The sequence below is a fragment of the Trichosurus vulpecula genome, chromosome 6 (assembly GCF_011100635.1).
Source record: "Trichosurus vulpecula isolate mTriVul1 chromosome 6, mTriVul1.pri, whole genome shotgun sequence".
Lineage (NCBI taxonomy): Eukaryota > Metazoa > Chordata > Mammalia > Diprotodontia > Phalangeridae > Trichosurus > Trichosurus vulpecula.
Window position 1 is genome coordinate 222,397,145 of NC_050578.1, and position 22,331 is coordinate 222,419,475.

Genomic DNA, 22,331 nt, shown 5'->3' on the forward strand with positions numbered 1-22,331 from the left:
ATGACCCAGTGGCTAAAGCACTGGGTCTTAGAGTCAGGAAGACATGAGTTCAAATCCAACCTCAGACACTTAGTAGTTGAGCGATCCTGGGCAAGTGAGTCACTTAACCCCTGGTTGCCTCAGTTTCTTCATCTATAAAATGGAGATAATGATATTATGTACCTCCCAAAGCATTATGAGTCTCAAATGACATAATAATTGCAAAGCGTTTGGCCTAGTGCCTGGCACATAGTAAGCACTATATAAATGTTAGCTGTCATTATTATTATTAATCTCGTCTACCCCTCCTCCATCATTTGACAGATGAGAAGCTGGAGGGGCAGACATTTCCTCTCTCCTCTCCACTCAGTGCTATGAAGTATTGTGTCCTGTATGATTGTCTGTGATAGACACCTTGTGAGATTGATGCGGGAAGGCCAGCTCTACTCCAGCCATCCCTGCCTGGCAGATGCCTTTCATCGATGACCTCTGGAAAGCTGCCCCACTCAGGGACACCTGTGCAGGGGTCTGGAGGGCCCTGTGTAATGGGAGCTGCTAGATAAAGGGAAGCAAAACAGATGGAGCATCACAAATGCTTCTGCAAAGCCTTTCTTCCCTAGCTAGGCTGCTGACCCTGGTGTAACATTTAATGGGCCAGGTAGACATTACTCCAGCAGGGACATGCTCCGATGGATTTGGCCAAAACCTGGCTTATTTAGATCCGTATAGAGATCTAGGCAGCATGTGGCAGTGGGAAAACAAGGGCCTGGGAGTCTGGATGCTTGGGTTTTAGATCTGCCTATGATGTTTAGACTGTGACTTTGGACCCGTCATCCTCTCTAGGTCTCAGTTTTCTTCTATAAAATGGAATAATAATATAATATGGTTGTGATTCATCATAGAGTAGTTATTATTGCAAAAAAAAGCATAGAGAACACTGAAAACAAGTTCAGAGGGCATTATGCCTTTATAGCACAGCCCCTTGGCTTCCTTCAAGCTCTACTAAAGTCCCACCTTCTGCAAGAAGCCCATTCCAGTCGGCCTGAATTTTAGTGCCTTCCCTCAGAGGTTATTTCCAGTTAACTGGAATAGTTTGCCATCTCTTTTTCCAGATCATTTTACAGATGAGGAAACTGAGGCAAACAGGGTTAAATGATTTGCCCAGGGTCACTCAGCTAGTAAATGTCTGAGGTCAGATTTGAACTCAGGAAGAAGTCTTCCTGACTCTGGGCTTGGCGCTCCGTCCATTGCACCACCTGTGGAGGTCCTTTTCGAGAATGAAGGTCAAACAACAACATTTCCAGTTTATCTTTTTTGTACATTGTTGTTTGTATATTGTCTCTCCCATTCAATTGTGAATACCTCACAATACAAAGAATACCTCACCTTTTTCTGTATCCCCAGTGCTTAGCACAGTGCCTGGCACATAGTAAGCCCTTAGTAAATGCTTGTTGACTTGACTTAGATGAATAACATTTCTTAGATGGGAGGGTTCCATAAATCAGAAAATATTTTCTGAGCATTACCACCATAAGGCTTGGCCCCCATCCTCATGGAACTCATGGTATCTACAGGATACAATTATTATAGAATAAACCCTGTGTGAAACCCTGTGCTAGGGGACACATGCAAATTTATAACCTATAGTCCCAGCCCTCATGGAGCTTATATATGGGGGAAATTGAGAATTAGGTATGATACAAGTTAGAATGGACAATTTAAACTAAGGATTAGATGCTAAAAGGTCCAATGAGGGCAAGGCTGCTCCCAGCTGGGGAGATCAAGAAAGTCTTCATTGAAATGACCACATCTGAGCTGGGCCTTGAAGAGTGTGAAGAAAGGGCAATTGAGAAGGCCTTTGTATAGTTAGAATAAAGTGTTCCAGTGTATGGTGTAGACAGAAGGTGCTTAGAGGTCAGGGTGAGAAAATGGCTTGGTAGATCTAGGGTGCAGGGAAAGCACTCTGGCTTTAGGAGTTGGTTAGGCCTACCTGGAATGATGATAAATGGCCCGAAGTCTTTTCTTTTGACTTCTCACTATATGCCCTTATTTCTTCTTCTTTTTTTTTCCCATTCCCAGGAGCTTGATATGATATGGGGAGGGGGGCAAGTAGGAGTAATGAGGTGGTGGAAACAGACAGAGAGATAGAGACCAAGAGATTTTAAAGTACTTCCCTTTCTAAAGTAGTCTAACTGCTCCTAAGTGAATAGGTGAAACCTGTTTCTTACAGTTTTTTGGTTTTTTGTGGTACAAAAAAGGTTAGAAACCAAATGGGTACTTGGGACTGTTTTCATTTTTGTCTTTGTAGCTTCAAGTCCTAGCACATAGTAGATGCTTAATAAATGATTGCTAAGCTGACTGATACTGATCTTCTAGGCCTTGGCAGATTCAGCTTCCCATTGAAAGATGTATTTTTCTCTCTGTACTTTAAGCTTCTTAGATTTCAACAACAGGTATTAAGATCCTTCAAAGAGCACATAGGACACATAGGAGGCAATATGGTACAGTAGAAAGAGCACTGGATTTGGAGTGAGAGGGGCTTGGATGAGGGTGGGGGAAGGAGGACAAGCAGTGTGCTAGATGCTGCACTTAGTGCTTTGCAAATATATCGTTGGATCTTCACAACGACCCTGAACAGTAGGTGCTGTTATTATCCCCATTTTACAGATAAGGAAACTGAGGTCACAGCTGATAAGTATCTGAGACTAGATTTGAAGTTAGGTCTTCCTGAGCTCCAGGCCCAGGGCTCTATTTCTTCCCCCTTCCCTCCCCCCATCTAGTTGTCAATGATGTCCCTTCTAGGTTCAAATTTATGATCTTACAATTCAACAAACATTGATTGTACCTACTGTGTGCAATTTCCTATGCTAGGCTTTTTGAAGGAGATTAAAAATTTGCATAAAACATAGCCCCATAGAGCTTATGCTCTAGTAAGAGAATAGGACATGTACTTTAAGACATGTGATTATACTGGCATTGGGCCAGGACCACCAAATGCAGATTCATAGCCCAACAATGCTTTAGTCGGTGGTCAAAACAAGCACTTATAACCAAAAAAAAATCTAATTTCCTGTTGCCCAAGCTTCCAGGGGGTGATTCTCTACTTTTGTGAACTCATCCATGTGGCTCCCCCTGTTGTCCTATACTTCTCATCCATTCTGTGTGAAACCTGTCAGTGCCCTTTTGTAAACTCTCTGCTAGTGACCTTCCTCTAGTCTAGAGCAAGGGGTCTTACCCTTCACTGTGCCGTGGACCCCTTTGGCAGCCTGGTGAAGCTTCTGGACTCATTCTTAGGGTCATGTTTTTAAGTAATTAAAGGAAATGCGAAATTTGAGTAAATAAAACTGTCATTTCCCCTCCACCTATATGCACAGCCCATGTGAAATTGCTCCACAGACCCCAAGCTAAGAACCCCAATTTTAGTTCTTTTGACATGGGTACAAGGACTCTCCATTAATTAGTTCCCCTTTGACTAACCTGCCTCCTTTTCTGGTGGTCCATGCAAAAATAACTATTACTAAGTAACACATAATAAGCACATGAAAAATGTTCAGTCCAGGACAAAGGGGTTATTACTAACTACCAGGAGCAGGTAAAGCTCCATGGAGGCGGTGATATTTCAGGTAGGCTTTTAAAGCTGGGTAGCAATTCAGTAGGTGGCAGAACCAAACTTTGTATCCCTCCTAGCAAGTACCCTGCATAGTGTTCTGTCTGTATAGAGTAGATAATTAACTCACATTTAATTGAATTCCAGGCATAGGAATGGGCATAAGTAAAAGTAAGCCTAAGGTATGCATAAGCGAAGGGGAAGATAAGGTCATAGGATCATAAATTTAGAGCTGGAAGGGATTATAGAGGCTTACCCCTTCATTTTACAAATGAGGAAACTGAGGCCCAAAGAGATAAAGTGAGTTGCCCAAGATCACACAGATAGTGGCAGAACCTGGATTGGAACTGATGTCCTCTTACACTAAATTCAGGCCACTTTCCACTGTACCTGCTTCTTCCCTTAAGGAGGTCAGTTTCATGAAATTTCATGCTATGGTAGATATGAGACCATTTTTACCCTAGTAGAACTGTGATCCTATTGGGGTTGGGAACTTCCAGTAGGGAGATTGCCTCTGCCAATGCAGACTTGCCACCGTTCTGCAACTTAGAGACTTAGTTGCTTGGGGGACCCTGAGAGAATGACTTGCCAAGGGTCACATAGCCAGTATGTGTCAGAGATGGGACTTGAACACAGCTCTTTTTGGAGGCCAACTTTCTATCCATGAGGCCATGTTGTCTCTCAATGTAAAACTATAAGATTAAATCAATTTAACGAGTAAGTACCTCCTCTGTGTTTAATACTAGAGATGTAAAGAAAAAAAGTCTCTTGTCCTCAAGTAGCTAACGATTGGGGAAAACAACATATGTGTACATAAGCAATACAGTGTGTGTGTGCGAGTGTGTGTGCACGCGCGTGTGGTTTGGGTTGGAGGACACTAGCAAGGGAGGGAGAGGAAGGGGATGCAGAATCAGCATGCTATAAGATACGGCCCATGAGGAGCTTTGAAAGAAACTAAGGGTTTTAAGTGAGGAGAGAGGGCGGACCAGGCATGGAGGAAAGACATCCTCTGCAAATGAGTGGAATTACCTGAGCTGAGAGAAAGAAAAGATCTTAAGGATTGTACTGTGATCCCTACTAGGTCCCTTCCACTATGAGAGCTTGCCCAAAGCTTGGCCTGGAGGTAGTCAGGAAAGGCTTCTGGGAGGAGGAGAGGAATTAAGCTAAACTGTCTATTATTCATGGGGTTGGGGGTGGGACCTTATCAGCACCACCGGCTGGTTGAGCCTAGTAGGTTGGGGAGAGGTAGCTAGGCAGCCGGGAGTAGTCTAGTGTCATTGGATGCCTATTGATGTCCGGAATCATTCATTCATTCATTCGTTCTCATTCCCAGCTCAGCAGGATCAAGTCCCGCCGCATTCATTCCTGGGCTGGTTGGGGTGACTGAGATTCAAGGTCGTGGGTTTGGGGGGAGGCAGGCGTCAATCCCGTGCCCCGCGCAGGCTTTTGCAGCCTAGGTGGTGGAGAGTCCCCTGGCTGGCTGCCAGGCCCCCGCTGGCCCCGCTCCCCGGGTCCGCACTCTCTCCTTTGCCTTCCCTCCCCGCATCCATGCAGCATCTCTGGCGAGGAGGAGCCGAGCCGAGCTGACTCGCACGCTGCTGCTGTTGCTGCTGCCGCTGTTGCAGCTGGTGCCTGTGCCCTGCTGAAGGGCAGGGGCGGCAGCAGCCTCCGCCACCGCTCTCCTGGCTGTGATGTCAGGCGGGGTGGTGGCTCTCCCACCTCGGATGGGGCAGAGCTGAGCATCCGGCACACGCGCTCACACACCATGTCTGTCAAGGGCCCCGCCACCGTGCTGCACCCTCTCGTGATCTCCGGCAGCGGCTTCCAGTCCTTGCCTCTGCCAGCCCCACGCCCCCGGGAGCAGGGACGCTGACCCGGGGCTCGGCGCTCTGTCCGCCTCAGAGAGCCCATGGACGGCCCGGGCTGCTTGGCTTCCCTCTGAACGTGCCATCCCTGGACCGTCATGTGGAGTCAGCCCGGAATTTCCAGCTCTGTTTCCCGGGTACACCAGGTGGCCTGCAGGTGTGTGCGGGTGTGTGGGTGTGCGTGGGCTCGCGGGTGTGTGTGTGTGTGTGTCTGCGGGAGTCTGTGTGGGCGCGCGCGCCCGCGTGTGCTTGCCTAGGCTAAGGGGCTTAGGACAGCCCAACCCACACAGGGCGCCTCTACCTGCAGCCAGCAAGATTTCAGCGTAAACGGTTAATTAAGGCTCTGTTTCTCAGGGGGTAGACTTCCTAGGGCTTCACTTGGGACTGGTGTGCTAGGCTCTGTTTTACGAAGAGAACTCCTTTTTGTGTGTGGAGGCTCCAGGTGAAGGGGGGCGGGGTACCCTTCTCAGCATGATCCTGGCAACAGTTTGGAGTTAGAGCTTCATTCTTGTAAAGCAGCAGCTGTCCGGGGAGTTTGTAACCAGCGCTCCTCATTGAATTGGTGCCTGGTTTGAGATTAGTTATTGATTGGAAAAGGCCCCTGGTAAGAAGATGGTTCTTTTCCCTGTTTATCATTTCTTCCTGCAATAATCTGCAGTTTTGTGGAAATGTGTGTGGGGGGGGGCGGTACTGAAATTATTGGGAACCCAGTCTTGGGAAAGATGATGTATGATTTGGGGCGGAGAGTGACATCTCCCCCAGGCATTCTGCTGGAGGAGGGTGGCTGAGACCCCAGTTTTGCCCTCTGTAATCTGGGTGTGTAAATTGGGTGAGCCCTCCCTCTCTCTGCCTCTCCCCTCCTTCCCTACCTCTCCCTAGACTTCCCAAAGTATCTGGTAGAGTGAGAGGTGAGGGCTAAGCCTCCTGTCTCCTGGCTGGGTATCTGGTTTCAGGCACACCTTCCCAGAGGAATGTGGAGTCTTTGTTCATAGACTGGAGAGCCTCTGGTACCAGCCCCTTCCCATTATGAGGCCCTAACAAAAGGCCAGAACTACAGCTGCCCAGAGCCCCTGGATTGCTGTGCCATTACTCATTCTGGATGGCATTGCTGAGGAGTGATGTGGTCGTGAAGTTAATTATTAATGTGAATGGGCAGAGAAAGCAAACCTGAAAATATAGAGGATTGAGATATCTATATATATGTATATGTATGTATATATGTGTGTATATATATATAGGCTTCAGGACACAAGTTCACACTGGGAATAATGAAGGTTAAGATTCCATTAGTGGGACATAGGGCAAACAATGGCTCACGTTTCTGGAAGGCTTTCCAGTTTACAAAGCACTTTTCTTAGGAACAATCCTGGGTGGAGCATGAACTTGTTCAAGAGTCTTATTAACCCTGAGCACTAGTAAGGCCCTGAAAACTCAGGCCTGCCTCCTTCCAGCCTCACTGTTCGTGGGCTATATGCCAGGGATCTGGGCCCAAGACTTGGATTTAGCACTCACTCATAGACTCTTGACTTTGAAGGAGTCATTTCCCTGTGGGCTGCCCCATTTCCTCTTCTGTAAAATGAGTGGGTGGGTAGGTCTCTGGGGCTGACATTTCCAATAGATGGTAGAGTTTGGGGGAGGGCTTGTCAGGCCCCTCATTTGGTTGTCAGAAAGACTCATTCGGAGAAGGGAGGAACAAGACTGGCTCACTTAGCAGAGCTAAACTCCATTATGGCTGAGCCAACTGCCTGGTCTTGCCCCCCACTCCCACTTGTTACATAGGGGTTGGGGGATCTTAGGATTTATGGCTCATCCAGCCCTCTCACCTTACAACTCTCCCAGTAACTAATGCCTTCACTTGGAAATAATATTTTATATCTTATATGTTTCCATAGCACGTAAACTCTGTGAGGGCAAGGACTATTTAATTTTTGTCTTTATATCTTTAGCATATATAATGAATAATCATCACTGACATTTTGTTGTTGTTTGGTTGGCTTACAGCCATGTCCAGCTCTCTGTGACTCCATTTGGGGTTTTCTTGGCAAAGATTTTAGAGTGGTTTGCCATTTCCTTCTCCAGCTCATTTTCTAGGTGAGGAACTGAGGCAAACAGGGTGGAGTGACTTGCCCGGGGGTCACACAGCTAGTAAGTGTCTGAGGCCAGATTTGAACTCTGGAACCTTCCTGACTCTAAGCCCAGCGCTCTACGTACTCACCGTGCCACCTAGCTAACCCTAACATTTATATAGCACCTACTGTATTCCAGACACTGTGCTAAGTGCTTGTAAAGCACTTATCACTGTTATATAATATTATTATTAACTCATCTTTGCCTCAGAGATAGGTGCTATTATTATCCCCATTTTACAGGTGAGGAAACTGAGGCAGACAGTGGTTAAGTGGCTTTCCCAGGATCATACAACTAGTAAGTGAAGCTGGATTTTAACTCAGGTCTTCCTGACTCCTGGCTCAGCGTTCTAACCATTACACCACCTAACTGCGGGTATAAGTCTGGCACAGATGTTTAATTGATTAAATAGCGTGCACTGAGGCACAGAGAAGAATAATGACTTGCCCAGTCATTGACAGTGAAAGCAGGTATTTGTCTTTTGTCTTTCTTTGTATCCTTTGCACTTAGCACAGTGCCTGATGTATAGTAAACACTTGATAAATGTTCATTAATTCAGTGATGACTGAGTGGCAGAGCCAAGATTTAAAGCCAGGTGCTCTAACTCAGGCTCACCATGGTGATTAAGGACAACTGCCCCCCCCCCATACCCGTTTTCTTTTCCCCAAAAAAAGTTTTGCCACCATCAGAATAATAAGAGCCAGCATTTTGATAGCATTTTCAAGTTTTGCCCAGCATTTTACATACGTTATCTCATTTCATCCTTACAACAACCCTGTGGGGTGACTGCTATCATTATCCCTGTTTTATAGCTGAGGAAACAGGCAGACAAAGGTTAAATTATTTGTCCAGCATCACACAGCTAGCAAGTATTTGAGGCAAGATTTGAACTCAGGTCTTCCTGCTTCTGAGTCTCTATTCCCTGTACTACCTAGTTGCTCAGTAGTCTTAAACATTTTGGAAAACCTTCTAGATCCTTGGCATGCCTCCCAACCCAGCTCAACTGGTAACCCACCCAAGGTGTTTTGTTTTTTCTCCCCCTTCCCCACCTAAGTGGGAGCCCTCCCAAGTGATCCCATGTCTGTGTGTGGAACAGTGACCTAAGGTTTGCCTCTGCTATCTGACCTTCCTTCTGTGGAGCCTTTTGTTTGGGGTGGAATGTGGAGTTATAGGGGGTGGGGGGAGAGCCCTGGGTGACCTGAGAAGGAGAAATGAAGCTCTGTCCTCCCACCCATTCAGTTCTTTGCTGGATAGAGAGGGTGGGTTCTCTGTAAGCTGGAGATCAGAGGTCAAAAGGGTGAGGAGATTTCAGGTCTGACTGGCGCTTGTACAGCAGGTGGGGTGGGGCACCTTTGGTTTCCTACCCCACAGATGCCTAGAGATGGCTTATGGATGGATTTTTAGTTATGGCTGGGGCCATGAAGATTGGAGTGTATGCCTAGGGGAGGAGGGAAGGAAGAGGCTGCCTTTCCTTCCTCTGTCCCCCTCCCTCCCTTCTGTTCCTGGCCTGACTTTCCTGGAAATCCAGTTTGGAGAGGACATACCTCCAGCCAGCTCTAGGCCCCACACGTCTGCAGCTGCTACCTTTCCCTCCCTTTTGAGGGTGTGGCTGCTGGAATTTGGTTGCTCTCCCTGATCTGCCAGTTACTAGAGTAGCCACTATCTTTTAGAAAAAAGAAGTGATCTCACTCTCTGAGGGAAATGAGGCATTGTGGCTTTAGCGCCAAAAAGGAATGATGGCTAGAGAGGGGTTGGAAGCCTAGCTTGGCCAACTGTTTAGCTGTGTGACTTAGGGCCCTCTCTGGGCCCTAAGCCTTTTTTTTTTCTGTAAAATGAGTGACTTGGATTGAAGTTACCTTTCAGCTCTAAAGTCCTAGGAACTGAGTGGATGAGGCCTATTTTGGGACTTGTCTTTGTACCTGGCTACGTGGCTGTGTGCGGAGGCTTCTCATTCTCATCCCTCCTGTGCCCATGGAGGGCCACACTAATGGGCTAGAGTTGTCAGTGGTGTGCTGGGCTGTGAGAGTGGAGAGATGGACCTGATTACTAAAGAGATCTTCTTTCTATTATGGGAAGGCTGCCATCTAATGTCTGCTCACCTCCACAACCTCTTTGTTGTGGCTGAATTCATTGATTCTGGGCTGGAGCTGCCTCTGCCACCAGGAAATAAAAAAAGCCCTTGGGCAAATAGGGTAAGGGATCTCCGGAGCCTCTCGGAGTGGTTTCAGCTGTGAGCTAGTGGGAGCAGAGGGCCTGAACCCCTGGGAGACTGTAGGAGGAAGCTAGAAGGGGGTATTTATGAAGGGAGGAGGGAGGAAGGAGGAGGATGGGGAAGAGGAGGGAGGAGGAAGAAGAAGGAAGAGGAGGAAGGAGGAGGAGAGTAGAGAAGGGGGGAAGAGGAGGAGGAGGAGGAAGGAAGAGGAAAGGGATGGTGGGAGGAGGAGGAGGGAGAAAGAGGAAAAAGAAGAGGATGGAGGGAGGAGGAGGAAGAAGAAGATGGAGGAGGAAGAGGATAGAGAGAGCAGGAGGGCAGCTTCTGGAGTCAGTCTGGTGCAGAAGATGAGGGCCCTGGTCTTATCTGTGTCCTTAATAGTTGCATGACCTTGGGCAAATCATTCCCCCATCCCCCTCTCTAAAATAAGGAAGATTGTGTCCACTAATATCATAGTTGATAAAGCTGTAGGGGAGCTCAGGGCCTGGAGCCAGATGGCTTCCTGTGTCTCCTCCACCTCTGACAGTCTTTGAATCATAGGATTAGGGGACATCGCAGAGAGGCAGATCAGCAGAGAAGGGGTCACTGAAGTCATGGGGCAAGAGTCGCCCTTGTGAAAGTAGGGGAGCAGGAAGCCATCTTTGTGGGCTTATGGGACAGCTTATGGGGGGAGGGAATGAAGGGGTTAGCAGATAGATTCTGTCTGTTATGCTGTGGGTCAGGCCTAGCTGACCTGCCAAACATTTTTAGGACATAGTAAGTGCTTAATAAATGCTTGGTGGCTGCCTGCTTGAGCTCCCCACTGTCTACCAAAACAAGTCTAAACACTTAAGACCCTCTGCCCTCTGGCCTTCACCCTACTTTGGGATTCTAGCTTTCAAGCTATCCCTTATTTTCTAGCTTTCCCTCATAGTGCTCTACACCCCTTTGCGGAACCTGTTTTCCAGCTGAATTTCGTTCTCCCTGTTTCTGTCTGGATGATTCTGTTCGCCCCTCTTTCAGCTGGGAAGAGACTCTTGGTGCCTGGCCTCCCTCCCCTTCCGTTTTCTTAAAAAGCCTTGCCTGTTAGACTCCCAGAGCTGTAGAGTGGCTGGCCAGGATATGGCTGGAGTGGCCAGGGGTATGGAATGTAAATCATGTTCTGGAACCAGAAAGTACCTGCTGACTCAGCTATCAATTCAGTGCAGCTCTAAGGCAGGGATTCTAAAACTGAGCAGATTAAAGAGACCTGGAAATCTCAGGAGGTCAGCGAGTCAGTCAACAAACATTTACTAAGAGTTTACTCTGTATCTGCCAGTGGAGATGGAGAAAAAGGGCAAACCCACAGTCCCTGCCCTCAGGTAACTCACATCCTAATGGGAGGGAGGGGACCACAGGCAAATAACCCTACATAGCGAATGTACACAGAGTGGATATTAGGTCTGGGCAGTTAGGGGGCATAGTCTGTATAGCACGGAGCCTGGAGTCAGGAAGACCTGAGTTCAAATCAGCTTCTGATGCTAGCTGTGTGACCCTGGGGCAAGTCACTTAACCCTGTTTGCCTCAGTTTCCTCATCTGTAAACTGAGCAGGAGAAGGAAATGGCAAACCACTCCAGTATCTTTGCGAAGAAAACTCCAAATGGGGTCAGGAACAGTCAGACACGACTAAAGGACAAGAACAGACATTGGGTCGGAGGGAACTGTGGTGGGGAGAATGTGGAGGAGTTCCTTCTGCCTTTCTTCCCCCACATTACCTTGGATTTGCTTCCCCTCATAGACTGTAACCTGCTTGAGGGCAGGTTCTCTTTTTTTCCCATGTTTTTCATAAATGTTTTAATGTTAAACATTTTAATTAATTATTACCCTCCTCCTCTATTACCTTGCCTCCTGTAAGCACTTAATAAATATTTGTGGTATTACCCACAATTGCCTCTGAAAACCTCCCTGATGAGCCTACACACCTGGTAGGGAAGGGGAAGAGAATAGCATTTATTAAGCGCCTACCGTTTGCCAGCCACTGTGCTAAGCATTTTATACCCATTTTATATCTGAGGAAACTGAGGCAGGCAGAATTAAAAGAGCTTCTCAGCTGGGAAGGATCCAAGGTTGTATTTGAACTTGGGTCTCCCGGACTCCAAGCCCAGAGCTCCCTTATGTGCCAAGTCAGAATTTCAAAATGTGACCTGTGTGGAAATGTGTTGCAAGAGAGTCTCCCTCTTGCTGTTACCCTTTGGGGTACCTTCTGCTTGCAGATGCTTGTCTGTTCTCTTATTCTTCCCTTTATAGAAGGGAAATCCTTGGCCCATGGGATCAGAACCTGGGAGCTCCAGAGCCCATAGCTGGGATTTGGCCAGACTCTAGCCCTCTGGAGGGGTTCCCCCAACTTTTCCCATGGCCTCCAGGTAGGAGCATGCTGGTGGTTGGTTACCCCTCAAGACTGATAGGCTGGAAATGAGGTTTGGGGAAGGGGCAAAACTCTGAGTCTCAAGGAGATATGAGAAATGAGGGAGATTCAATGAGAGAAAAGATTCTTGGCTTTTAAAAACCGACTGGTGGTAAACATACAGACCCTGATAACTGGTGATCATGTTTATTAACAGGGAGTTATGGTTCAGACACCAAATTTGTTCTTCTAATCACCCTTGGGGGGGCATGTTAGTAGGAGTAAAAGGCTGCAGCATGTATGCAGGTTTGATAAAGATTCAATAAAGGGCTGGCAGCATAAATATGTGAATGGGCCTCTTGGAGATAGATGCCCCTGGAAGAAGCCGCTGCAATCTTTGGCTCCCAGAAGTTTCAGACTTCCTAACTCTGTGAATCACTCGGCCTCCTCTATCTTGATTCTTATAATCACTAGTTATTACTAGTAGGAGACGTGACCTGGGCTTGGGGGTTGTGGGGAGAGATGGGGTACCCACAGCTAATAAGGAAGAGAGGGGTCTAGGCCAAGCTTGTCCCCTAACCCCCCTCAATATGCTTTGCTCCCTAAAGTTAGAATACAGGCACCTTCAGAAGTGGGTGAAGAGCCAAGGTAATGTGTGTGGGGGGGCTTGCTAGGGAGTTCCCAGAATTAGTCATTTCCCCATCCATTCCGGCATAATGGGGCAGTGCTTTCCTCTGGGCCTTAGTAGCAGGATGTCCTGCTTGGAAGCTGGGTCAGTTTACCTTGTGATCTGATTAGAGCATGGGGACCCCTTGTTCCTTCTTCCTGGCAGCAGATCAGTAGAGTTGGGAACCAGGAGGCTTGTGTTTTCTGCACTGCCTCTGCCCCTTCCAGGTCTGGGATCTTGAGCAAGCCCCTTCACTTCTGGCTTCAGCTTCCTCTCTAAAAAGGGGCCAGGAGGTTGGCTTAGATCAGGGGCTCTTTACCTTCTTTGAATCATGAAGCCTTTTGACAGTCCAGGGAAGCCTATGGACTTGTTCTCAGAATAATGTTCTTAAATACATAAAATATAACACACACAATTATATATTACTGTAATATGTAGGAAACCAATTATATTGAAATACAGTTATCTATATATATTCACACACACACACACACACACACACCCAGAGTTCAGGGGCCCCAGGTTAAGAATTCCTAGAGATAATCTAGCTCCCATAATCTGAGTCTGTCTTTTATCCAAGAGGGCAGACAGATGATAATTCTCTTTGTGTTGTGATTTGGGCAGCACAGTCCTGGGTCCTCATCTATAAAAAGAGGATGAAAATTCCTCTTGTTACCTATCTTAAGGCTCAAATGAAAGAATGTGTGCAAAGCACTTGTGATTTTTTGTTTGTTTGGTTTTTTTTGGAGGCAGTCTGGGTTAAGTGACTTGCCCAGGGTCACAGTATCTGAGGCCAGATTTGAACTTGGGTCCTCCTGACTCCAAGGCTGGTGCTCTATCCATCGTGCCACCTAGCTGCCCCTGCAAGGCACTCATAAACCTAAAAGTGATATATTATGTCAGTCATAGTAACAATGATGATTATACCATGACTAACAACAGAGAGAGAGGCGGTGTGGTATGAGTGACTTGTCCAGGGTCACACAATTATTATCTGAGGATGGATTTGAACCTCAGTCCAACGTTCCATCTACATTGATGCTGAAAGATAGGTGCTAGGGAGGATTTCCACATATAGGAGTTTACTGTAACAATGAAATAATGGGTCCAGTCTTCATTGTCATCTTTGTTGTTATAATAATAATAATCATAATAATTACTCTTGACAGGTGGGGCCCAGTGCCTCCAGAAAGCTCTCTCTGTAGGCTTACCTGGGAGCTTCCTTTGCCTTCCTCAGTGACTGAGGCTTGGGGGGCTCTGCCCAGCCCAGTGGAGGTCTGGATTCCTCCTTGGCCCATCTCCCCGCCCCCTTCACAACCCTCTTCATGGAATGCTGAATTTCACTTACATCCTGTGTGGCTTTTTTTTTTTAACCACACATATTTACCCTCTCTACCTTTTCCTTCCCTCTACCCTCTTTAGCCTCTAACCTCTTTCTCCTTCTATCCAACACTTCCCTTTTCCTCTAGCTCCCCCTCCCCATCTCCCCCTCCCACCTCTCAGCCCTTTCTCCTCCCAGACTTTGCCTCTCTCCTTCCCCTACCTCCCTCTTTCCCTCTAGCCCCCCACCTCTCTTCCTCTAGCCCCTCTCTCCTCTCTCCTCCCTTTCTTTTCTCTCTCTCCTCCTTTCTTCTTTCTTCTTCCCTATTCTTCCCCTTTCCTATCCTCCCCCACTTCTTTTCTTCCCTTCTTTCTTTCCTCCCTCTACTCTCTCCCCCCTTCTTCTCTTCCCCATCACCCTTTGGGAAGCAGAGTTCTTTGGAAGCTTTAGGATAAAGTCATAATGGCATCTTAAGGTGTCAAGTTGCCAGGGATCCCTTCTGCTGGCGGAATGCAAAAATGTCTGGCTATGCTGCCGTCTGTATGGCCACAGTCAAGCTGGCTTTTTTCCAAAGGGCCTTATGCTCCCCTCCACTCAGCCCTTCTGGCCAAAGTGGCCAGAGGCAGCTGTGATGTGCTCAGAGTTCCTTCTTCTCCCATCCTGCTGGGGATCTAGCTCTTCCTTGGAGTGTGAACCTATCTTGTCCCAAGTACCTGGCTGAAGGGAGATAGACCTGGCAGGGTTGCTAGGTTGCCACAGCAGCTAGCTAATTTAAGGGTTGGTTCTGATAGGATTTCAAGAATGTGCCTTCCTCTATTTACCTACCCTGACTCATTCTGGTGAGTGGTGAGTGATAAGATCTTGTCTTAGGAGCTCTGGCTTGGCTTGCCTGCACTTTAGATGGCTGCTGTGATGTTAGCTCCAACTGTAAGCTCCTGGAGGACAGGAGCCATGTTGGTTTGACTTGCTGTGGACAGGTCTACCTGGGCACACTAGGTAAAAAGGCAGGAATAAGTGCTGTTTAATAATGAAAATAACTGCTAGCATTTACATAGTACTTTAAGGATTGCAGAGCACTTTATAAATATTATTTATATTTATATATTTGTATATAAATATAATATTATAAATATTATATCTTATCTGGGAGGTAAGTGCTATTATTATCCCCATTTTGCAGATGAGAAAACTGAGGCAAACAGGTCAAGTGACTTGCCCAGGGCCACAATGCCAGGAAGTATCTGAGGCTGGATTTGAACTCAGGACTTCCTGAATCCAGGCCTAGCACTCTATCCATCATGCCACCTAGCTGCCTCATTGTGACAGTTGTATAAAAATATAAATATAAAAAATATATAAACATAAATGCATTGGTGAATAGGAGCATCCCAAGTCAATTTATGCATGTCCAATGTGAATGTATAGTTGAAATGTGAGTTCCGGCATCCGCTCCCCACCTCCTGTCACCACCACCTTGGGGTTGGCTTGGTAAATTCAGTCCTGAATGTCAAGAACTCTCTACCATATGTGGGATTAAAAGGAGCTCTCCTTCCTAGACAAGAATGGCTATATGGGAAGATCTTGAGCAGAGAGGGACAGTGCCTAGGATCAGAGTCCTTCCTAAGCCAGTCAAGAATCAACCAGTTCAAAAAGACCAGAAGACTTGATGGAAAAATTAGGTCAGGTCCTACCACTGAGGATGCAGGTTAAAAGGGCAGTGTGTGGAGTGGCTGATGGAAGCTGGAAGATGACTTTGAATTCTGTCTCAGATACTGAGTAAGTCCACTTCTCTGGGGAAAGTGGGGAGAATCTTACTAAATCTCTTTTAAGAATTGTAAGGTTCAAAGGAGGTAATGTTTATGAAAGACTTCCTATCTTTAAAATGCTCTAGGCTCCTCAGCTTCATTATTTGGCTCAAGTCAGAATGAAGGCCTTCCTTGCTATGGAGGAGGAGTTCTTAACCTGGGGTCCAAGGAGGAGGGCAGGTCTGGGAATGTGGATGGGAGAAAATTGGCATCTTCATTTTCATTAACTTCTAACTAGAATTCAGCATTTCTTTCAATTATTTAAAAATGTAATTCTAAGTAAGGATCCATGACAGAGATCTTGGCGGTCTACAACTTGGATGGGCAGCTTTTTCTAATACACATCATTTGGCCTAAATGGACATTTACGGGTCCATTGTTTGGCCTCAAAGGATACTTAGTGGTATATTCACTAGGCTGGTGAGTGAAGGAGGGATAGGAAACAGGGCTCCCAGAAAAGTGGTCCATTCAGGAATAGCTAGGTGGTGCAGTGGATAGAGCATTGGGCCTGGACACATAAAGACTCATCTTCTTAAGCTCAAATCTAGCCTCAGACACTTGCCGTGTGACCTTGGGCAAGTCACTTTACCTCTTTGCCTTGGTTTCCTCATCTGTAAAGTAAGCTGGAGAAGTAAATGGCAAACCACTCCAGTTTCTCTGCCAAGAAAATCCCAAAAGGGGTCATAGAAGAGTTGGACATGACCAAAAACTACTAAATAAGAAGGGACTGGCCAGGATCCAAAAAGATCTTGATGTATTAGAATGATATGTTGTATTTAGTAAGATAAAAGATATAAGTATGGATATAAAATCTTCTAATTATACATTTGATTTTTTTTTTTAACACAAGTACAGGTTTGGGGGAGGGGGTAGACATGGCTAGATAACAGTTCAGGGGAAAAGATTTGGACTGTGAATTCCTTATGAGTCAGCAATGCCACAAAGTAGCCAGAAACCACATAAGCTATATGGTATGCGTAAATGGTATAAATACATGTCATATATAGTGCATATGTGGCTGGCCAGATCCCATCTGGTGTACTGTGTGGTCAGTTCTGGGCTCTGCAGTGTTGATCAGCTCTAGCTCGTTAGAAGATGGCGACCAGGACAGTGAAGACAATGGAAGCCATGTTATATAGGGATGTTTAGACCTGGAGGGGATGAGGAGGGGCTGATTATGATAATCCTTCCTGCTCTAAGGTCCTCTGATTGGCTGTCATGGCATCCTGTATACTGGCTTGGGTTCTTTCCCAGGAAAGAAAGGTCAGATAGGCAAGGAGCCCAAGTTTCTCGTCCTGATGATATGGCTGGTGCTGGAGTAGTTCCTGGAGTAGATGCCTTGATGACTCTGGAAATCCTTTGGGTGGCATTGTAGTGATCCAAAGAGTGCTGTGTTTGGAGACAGCAGACCTGGGTTCAAATCCAAGCTTTGAGACGTCCTCTCTCTGCGACCGTTGGCTAGTTGGTCTCTCCAGGCTTCAGTTTCTTCGTTTATAAAGTTAGGGTGCTGGAATGTGGAATTAGTGACCTTTAAATGCCTTCTGGCTCTCAGCTGCCTTGTTGGATCTCTTTGCTGGGAGGCAGCTCTGTACTGGGGGTTTTGACTGATGATGTGATTTCTCTACAATCGGCTAATCTTGCAGCTTGATAGTGTTTAGGCTTCAGTGAAAAGAATTTGGCCTTTGTGGAATTCAGGGGTTGTTTTATTCCCCCTCTTGCCATGCAGACTCATTTTTATGCCTCAGAATTTGATGGGAAGTGAGGCCCTGGCCCTGGGAATAAAATGCCTGTGAATCTTAGGAAGGGAAAATACCATGCCTTCTAGGTTAAAAGTAATGTATCGATGAGGAGTGTTCGCCAGGAGAGAGCATGGGGGTTCAACCATTTGGGAAATCACAATACATTTTCCTTGGCAAAGACAAGCTTGAGTCTGGGGACAATGACTGTGTAACAAAATGAGTTTATTGCACTGATGTTCTTCAATGAGCAGGCTGTTCTCTGTGCTATAAATGCAGAAATAAAAAAAAAAAGAAAAATCTGTAGCCCCGGCCATCCCTGGCTTTCCTTCAGATGGCCCTCAGTTACCATTATGCCAAGCAACTCCTCCCTGCCCGCTGAGTTTCCTGGCTGACAATACAATCAGTCACTTGTGACGCCACAGTGAAATTTAAGTAATCAGAAAACCTTTCCAGGACTGAGCCCTCTGTCAGGAAGTTCTTCCTTGGATCTAACCTAAATCTCATCTGCTGGATTTTAAATCCACACACCCTCTCATCTAGGCCTTTTCGGTGGCACTGCAGAGGACCTGGGTGCCATCCATGGGCTGTGTTTCCATGTGTCCTAGACTTTGGAACCTTCATGGCAACCCACCAACATTATGTTCTCTTGGAAGAAACTTGGGGGCCTCTGGTTGTTGGTGTCGGGATCAGGACAGCATTCTGTGGCTCACTGTGGTGCTGACCGGGCCAGGTAGGGTTTCAGAGGTGGAGACTGCTGTTGATTCTGCACAGGGGCTAGGGTATATCGCACCCTCTGCAGAAGTCATCCAGGAAATTAGCATTCACAGTGGTGCTCCTTTATTGATACTGCAGCCTTATCAAATTCCTTCCACCAAATAAAAGTGGATGGAGCACTGATTAACTGTGCTTCAGTCAGGAGCCCATTGGTCAAGGATGTGATGGTGATGGTGACAGTGGGGTAGAGGGAGTGATGGTATTTGAATGTATTTCTGAGAACAACAAAAAAAAAAGCTGGCTTCTGTAGAAAAAAAAATCCCATGATGATCCCTAGCACCAGCCATATCATCAGGATGAGAAACTTGGGCTCCTCACCTGTTCAACCTGTCTTTCCTGGAAAATGACAATTTTATTGCCCAGGTCCTTGGTTAGTTATGGAATGTTAATTTGGGAAGGAAGTGACTAGACTTAGCTTATCATCAGGAAGAGTCCACATGTGGTATATAATAAAGCTCTCTCTCTGGCTCATGGGGGTTGGTGGGATACACTGAATTAATCAGAAAACAAAGGGTAGAAATTCGGGACTCTCAGAGCACCTGTCTAGGGATCAGAGAACAAGACGAGCCATGGTTTGAGAAGATGGGGTGCCTTAAGCATAGTCACAGAGAATCTCTCCTGTGCTTGCTTGTGCTCTCTTTCTCTCTCACTCGCTCTCTCTCTTACCCTTTCTCACCATCTCTCTCTGTCTCTGTCTCTCTCCTCTCTATTTTTCACCGTCTCTCTGTCTCTCTCTGTCTCTTTCTTCATCTCTCTCTCACCATCTCTCTCTGTCTCCTCTCTCTCTCTCACCATCTCTCTGTCTCTCTCTGTCTCTCTCTCTCTCTCGTATACACCCACACCCACACCCACACACACCTACACACACACAGCATCTCCCTCTTAGCATCTCTCTGGATGCCTATCTGCTGGTGGTAGCCCTATGTCTTGGGTTTTGCCTCTTACCATTGAATGCTGTGGGCTCTGATTTAATTGTTTCCTATACTGTGTGCTTTCTCTCCCCAACTGTAGTTAAACATTCCTTGTGACCAGGGACCCTGTGCCTTTATTCCATTATTTCTGTGCCCCACCAGGATGCTTAGTCTGAGGGTGGACCAAGGAAATACACATGGACTGAAAGGCCTGTTTCAGAAGGTGTTTTGTGCATTGGTGCAGACTGTGAGTGAGTTCTCTCTCCTTTGGCTCAAAAGAATTTTTAAACATCTGAGTACATCTGAGAGTTTCCCCCTCTCCTTTCAGACAGGGGGAGGATGGTCCCCAGGCCTTCCTTCATTGTTATCCTAAGCACACTGCTGTGTTGGCTATGTCTCTGCTGCCTTTTAGCGTGGTGCCTCGCCCCTGGAAGGCACAGTGTCTCTGAATGCCAGCTCTTAGAGCAGATCATCCTGGAATAAACAGCGACTTGTACGTGGACACTCACTGTCCCTAATTAGTCATTCCCCTAAGGTAACGAAGTCTGTGCAGATGCTTCTTGGTAGGAGTCAACGTATTCAGACACATCACGCTTCCCTTCACTCTGTTTTCCTGGGACTGAGCAGCCCACACTGGTATAGGCCAGAAGGCCTTGCTAAAAGGGACATACTTAGTTGTCTTCTATAGATGGTGGGTTTTCAACCCCAGGATAAAAATGGCACCTCCCTTTTCTACAGCCATTTGTGGCTTACAGAGAACTTCCTTGCTATTGCCCTGTGAGGGAGGCAGTGCAAACCTTCCTTATCTCCATATTGTGGATGGAGCGATGATGATGATGATGATAGTTAGCATTATAGAATGCTTTAAAGTTAGCAAAGCACTTTATGTACATTATCTCATTTGTTCCCAACAATCTTTTGAGGTAGGAGCTATTGTTTACCCCCATTTTGCTGATGCAGAAACTGAATCTGAGCAAGCTTAAGTGACTTTCCCAGCATCTCACAGCTAGTGAGTGTCTGAGGCAAGATTTGAACGCAGGTCTTTTTGACTCCAAATCCAATGTTCTCTCTTTACTGTGGCAGACATCCAACTGCCTTCCTAGAAAGCGAGTCTCGGGGAAGTGAAATGTCTTGCCCAAGGTCACGCAGAGGGATAGTGGCAGAGTCAGGACTACAAAGCAGGCTCTGTGATTCCAAGCTCTTCTTTCCATTAAAGGCCATATTAACATGCTTCTTAATTAAAGAGCCAGTATAGTGTAGTTCAGTGGTGTTACATTCAAATAGGGATCCCTATGGGCTTCCTGGAGACTTAGAAAACCACAAATTAACATCTATGTTGTGTTGGTATTTATTTTGCTAAAAATTTCGTAATTAAATTTTAATCTACTTTGGGCAGCACTTGGAAGTTTTGCTGGATTTTTATTTGATACCTCTGCTGTATAGTGGATAGAGGATTTGTCTCAGAGCCAGGAATATCTGGGTTCAAATTCCACCTCTGACCAATGTTGTCTGTGTGAGCCAGGGAAAATCACTTTAACATCTCTGAGACTCTAGGTTGTAGAGAAGGTGTTGACCTGACTTGGTGGAGGTGGCTTTCTCACCCCTATATGGAGTGAAATCACAGGTCTAATGTCTATCCCCTTAATTAAACAAATGACTTCATTAAACCTGTAACATTCTGGCTAATGAGTCCCCATTGTTAAGTATAAAGAAAAAACCTGAAGAGTTTGATTTATTTAGCTATTTTTCAGTGCCTGTACTGACACTTTTCTTTGTCTCGTGGTGTCAAAGTCGGGGTGGTACGTGACAGAAGGACACAAAATTTGTGAGCCCAAGACCTCGGGCCAAGTCCTGGTCCTTTTACTTACTAGCTGTATCAGTGTGGGCAGATTACTCCCATTCTCTGGGCCTCAGTTTCTTTACCTGCAGAAAGATTGGATGAATCCTAAGGTTCCTTTCTGCTCAGAATGTTAGCCTTGTAAAGGTAGGGTTCTGACCAAAATGGCTGTTGGCTCCTTTGAGGACAAACCTTAACGGTAAACTGTCCAGACCCGCCTGAACACCTTCACTTGTCTCTAGGTCAACTGTCTCTAGTGTCCCCAGAGACTGTGTTTCAGTTCACTGTTAAGAATTTTAGGTCAGCCTTCTAGCCATTGAGTGGTGAAGGAGGACTCTGGGCCAGGAGTAAGTCATTGTGTGTGGTGTGAATGGGTACATTCTGCTAGCATCTCCAGGTTTCCCAACACAGTTGGAAAATTATCATCCCTTTTTGGCTTAACTCAACTATGATTCTTATCTTCCCCACCTGCACTCCTCAAATTTCTAATTCATGGCTCCTTTGGGGCTTTTTTTCCTCTGTCCACTCCATTGGTTCTCAGCATCAGATATACTTTGTTTTTGTATTTCATGAATCCTCTGCTTTCTTATCCTTGTGACTGGGCTCATAGACTCGTAGAACGTCAGAGTTTGGAAGGGCCATCTAGTTCAACTACATGCCGAGAGTGGTAGGTCTGGGGTAATTCATCCTGCCTTTTCTTTGCCCTTATAGGAGCTTAATGGTATAGAAGAAGGGGCACTAGGTATGGAGTCAGGACCTGGATTCAAATATTGCCTCTGCTACTTACTGCCTGTCTGACCTTAGTAGGTGCTTTTACTACTTGAGACTTTAATTTCCTCATTTGTAAATAAAGGTGTTGGAGCAGAAGTTCTCAAAGGTCCCTTTTGGCTCTAACTCTGTGTTCCTATGATCTTTCCAATGGCCTCAACATGAGATTGTTAGCTATAAGAGTCTATAAAAAAGCAAGGACTCCACTTGTTGAACCCTTCACATTCTCTAAAGCCCACTTCTTCCGCCACATCCTCCATGTAGCTTTTCCAGATATTCCTGGTACTAATAGCTTTCCCTCCAAAATCTCACATCATCACCATCAACATCACCATTATCATCATTATCATCACCTT

At 46.2% G+C, this 22,331-nt stretch overlaps 1 protein-coding gene across 4 annotated transcripts in view; it reads left to right on the forward strand.

The window, feature by feature from the left end:
* Window positions 1-22,331, forward strand: part of PLEKHA7 (pleckstrin homology domain containing A7) — a 245,303-nt gene that overhangs the window by 89,698 nt on the left and 133,274 nt on the right. Inside the window, exon 1 of one of the 4 annotated variants that reach the window (XM_036763069.1) lies at window positions 5,461-5,608. The exons of the other annotated variants lie outside the window; for them this stretch is intronic. Within the exon in view, the coding sequence (XP_036618964.1) occupies window positions 5,550-5,608 (59 nt within the window). The 5' untranslated portion in view covers window positions 5,461-5,549. Of the gene's footprint in view, window positions 1-5,460; window positions 5,609-22,331 lie in introns of those variants that run through there. 4 annotated transcript variants of the gene reach the window in all.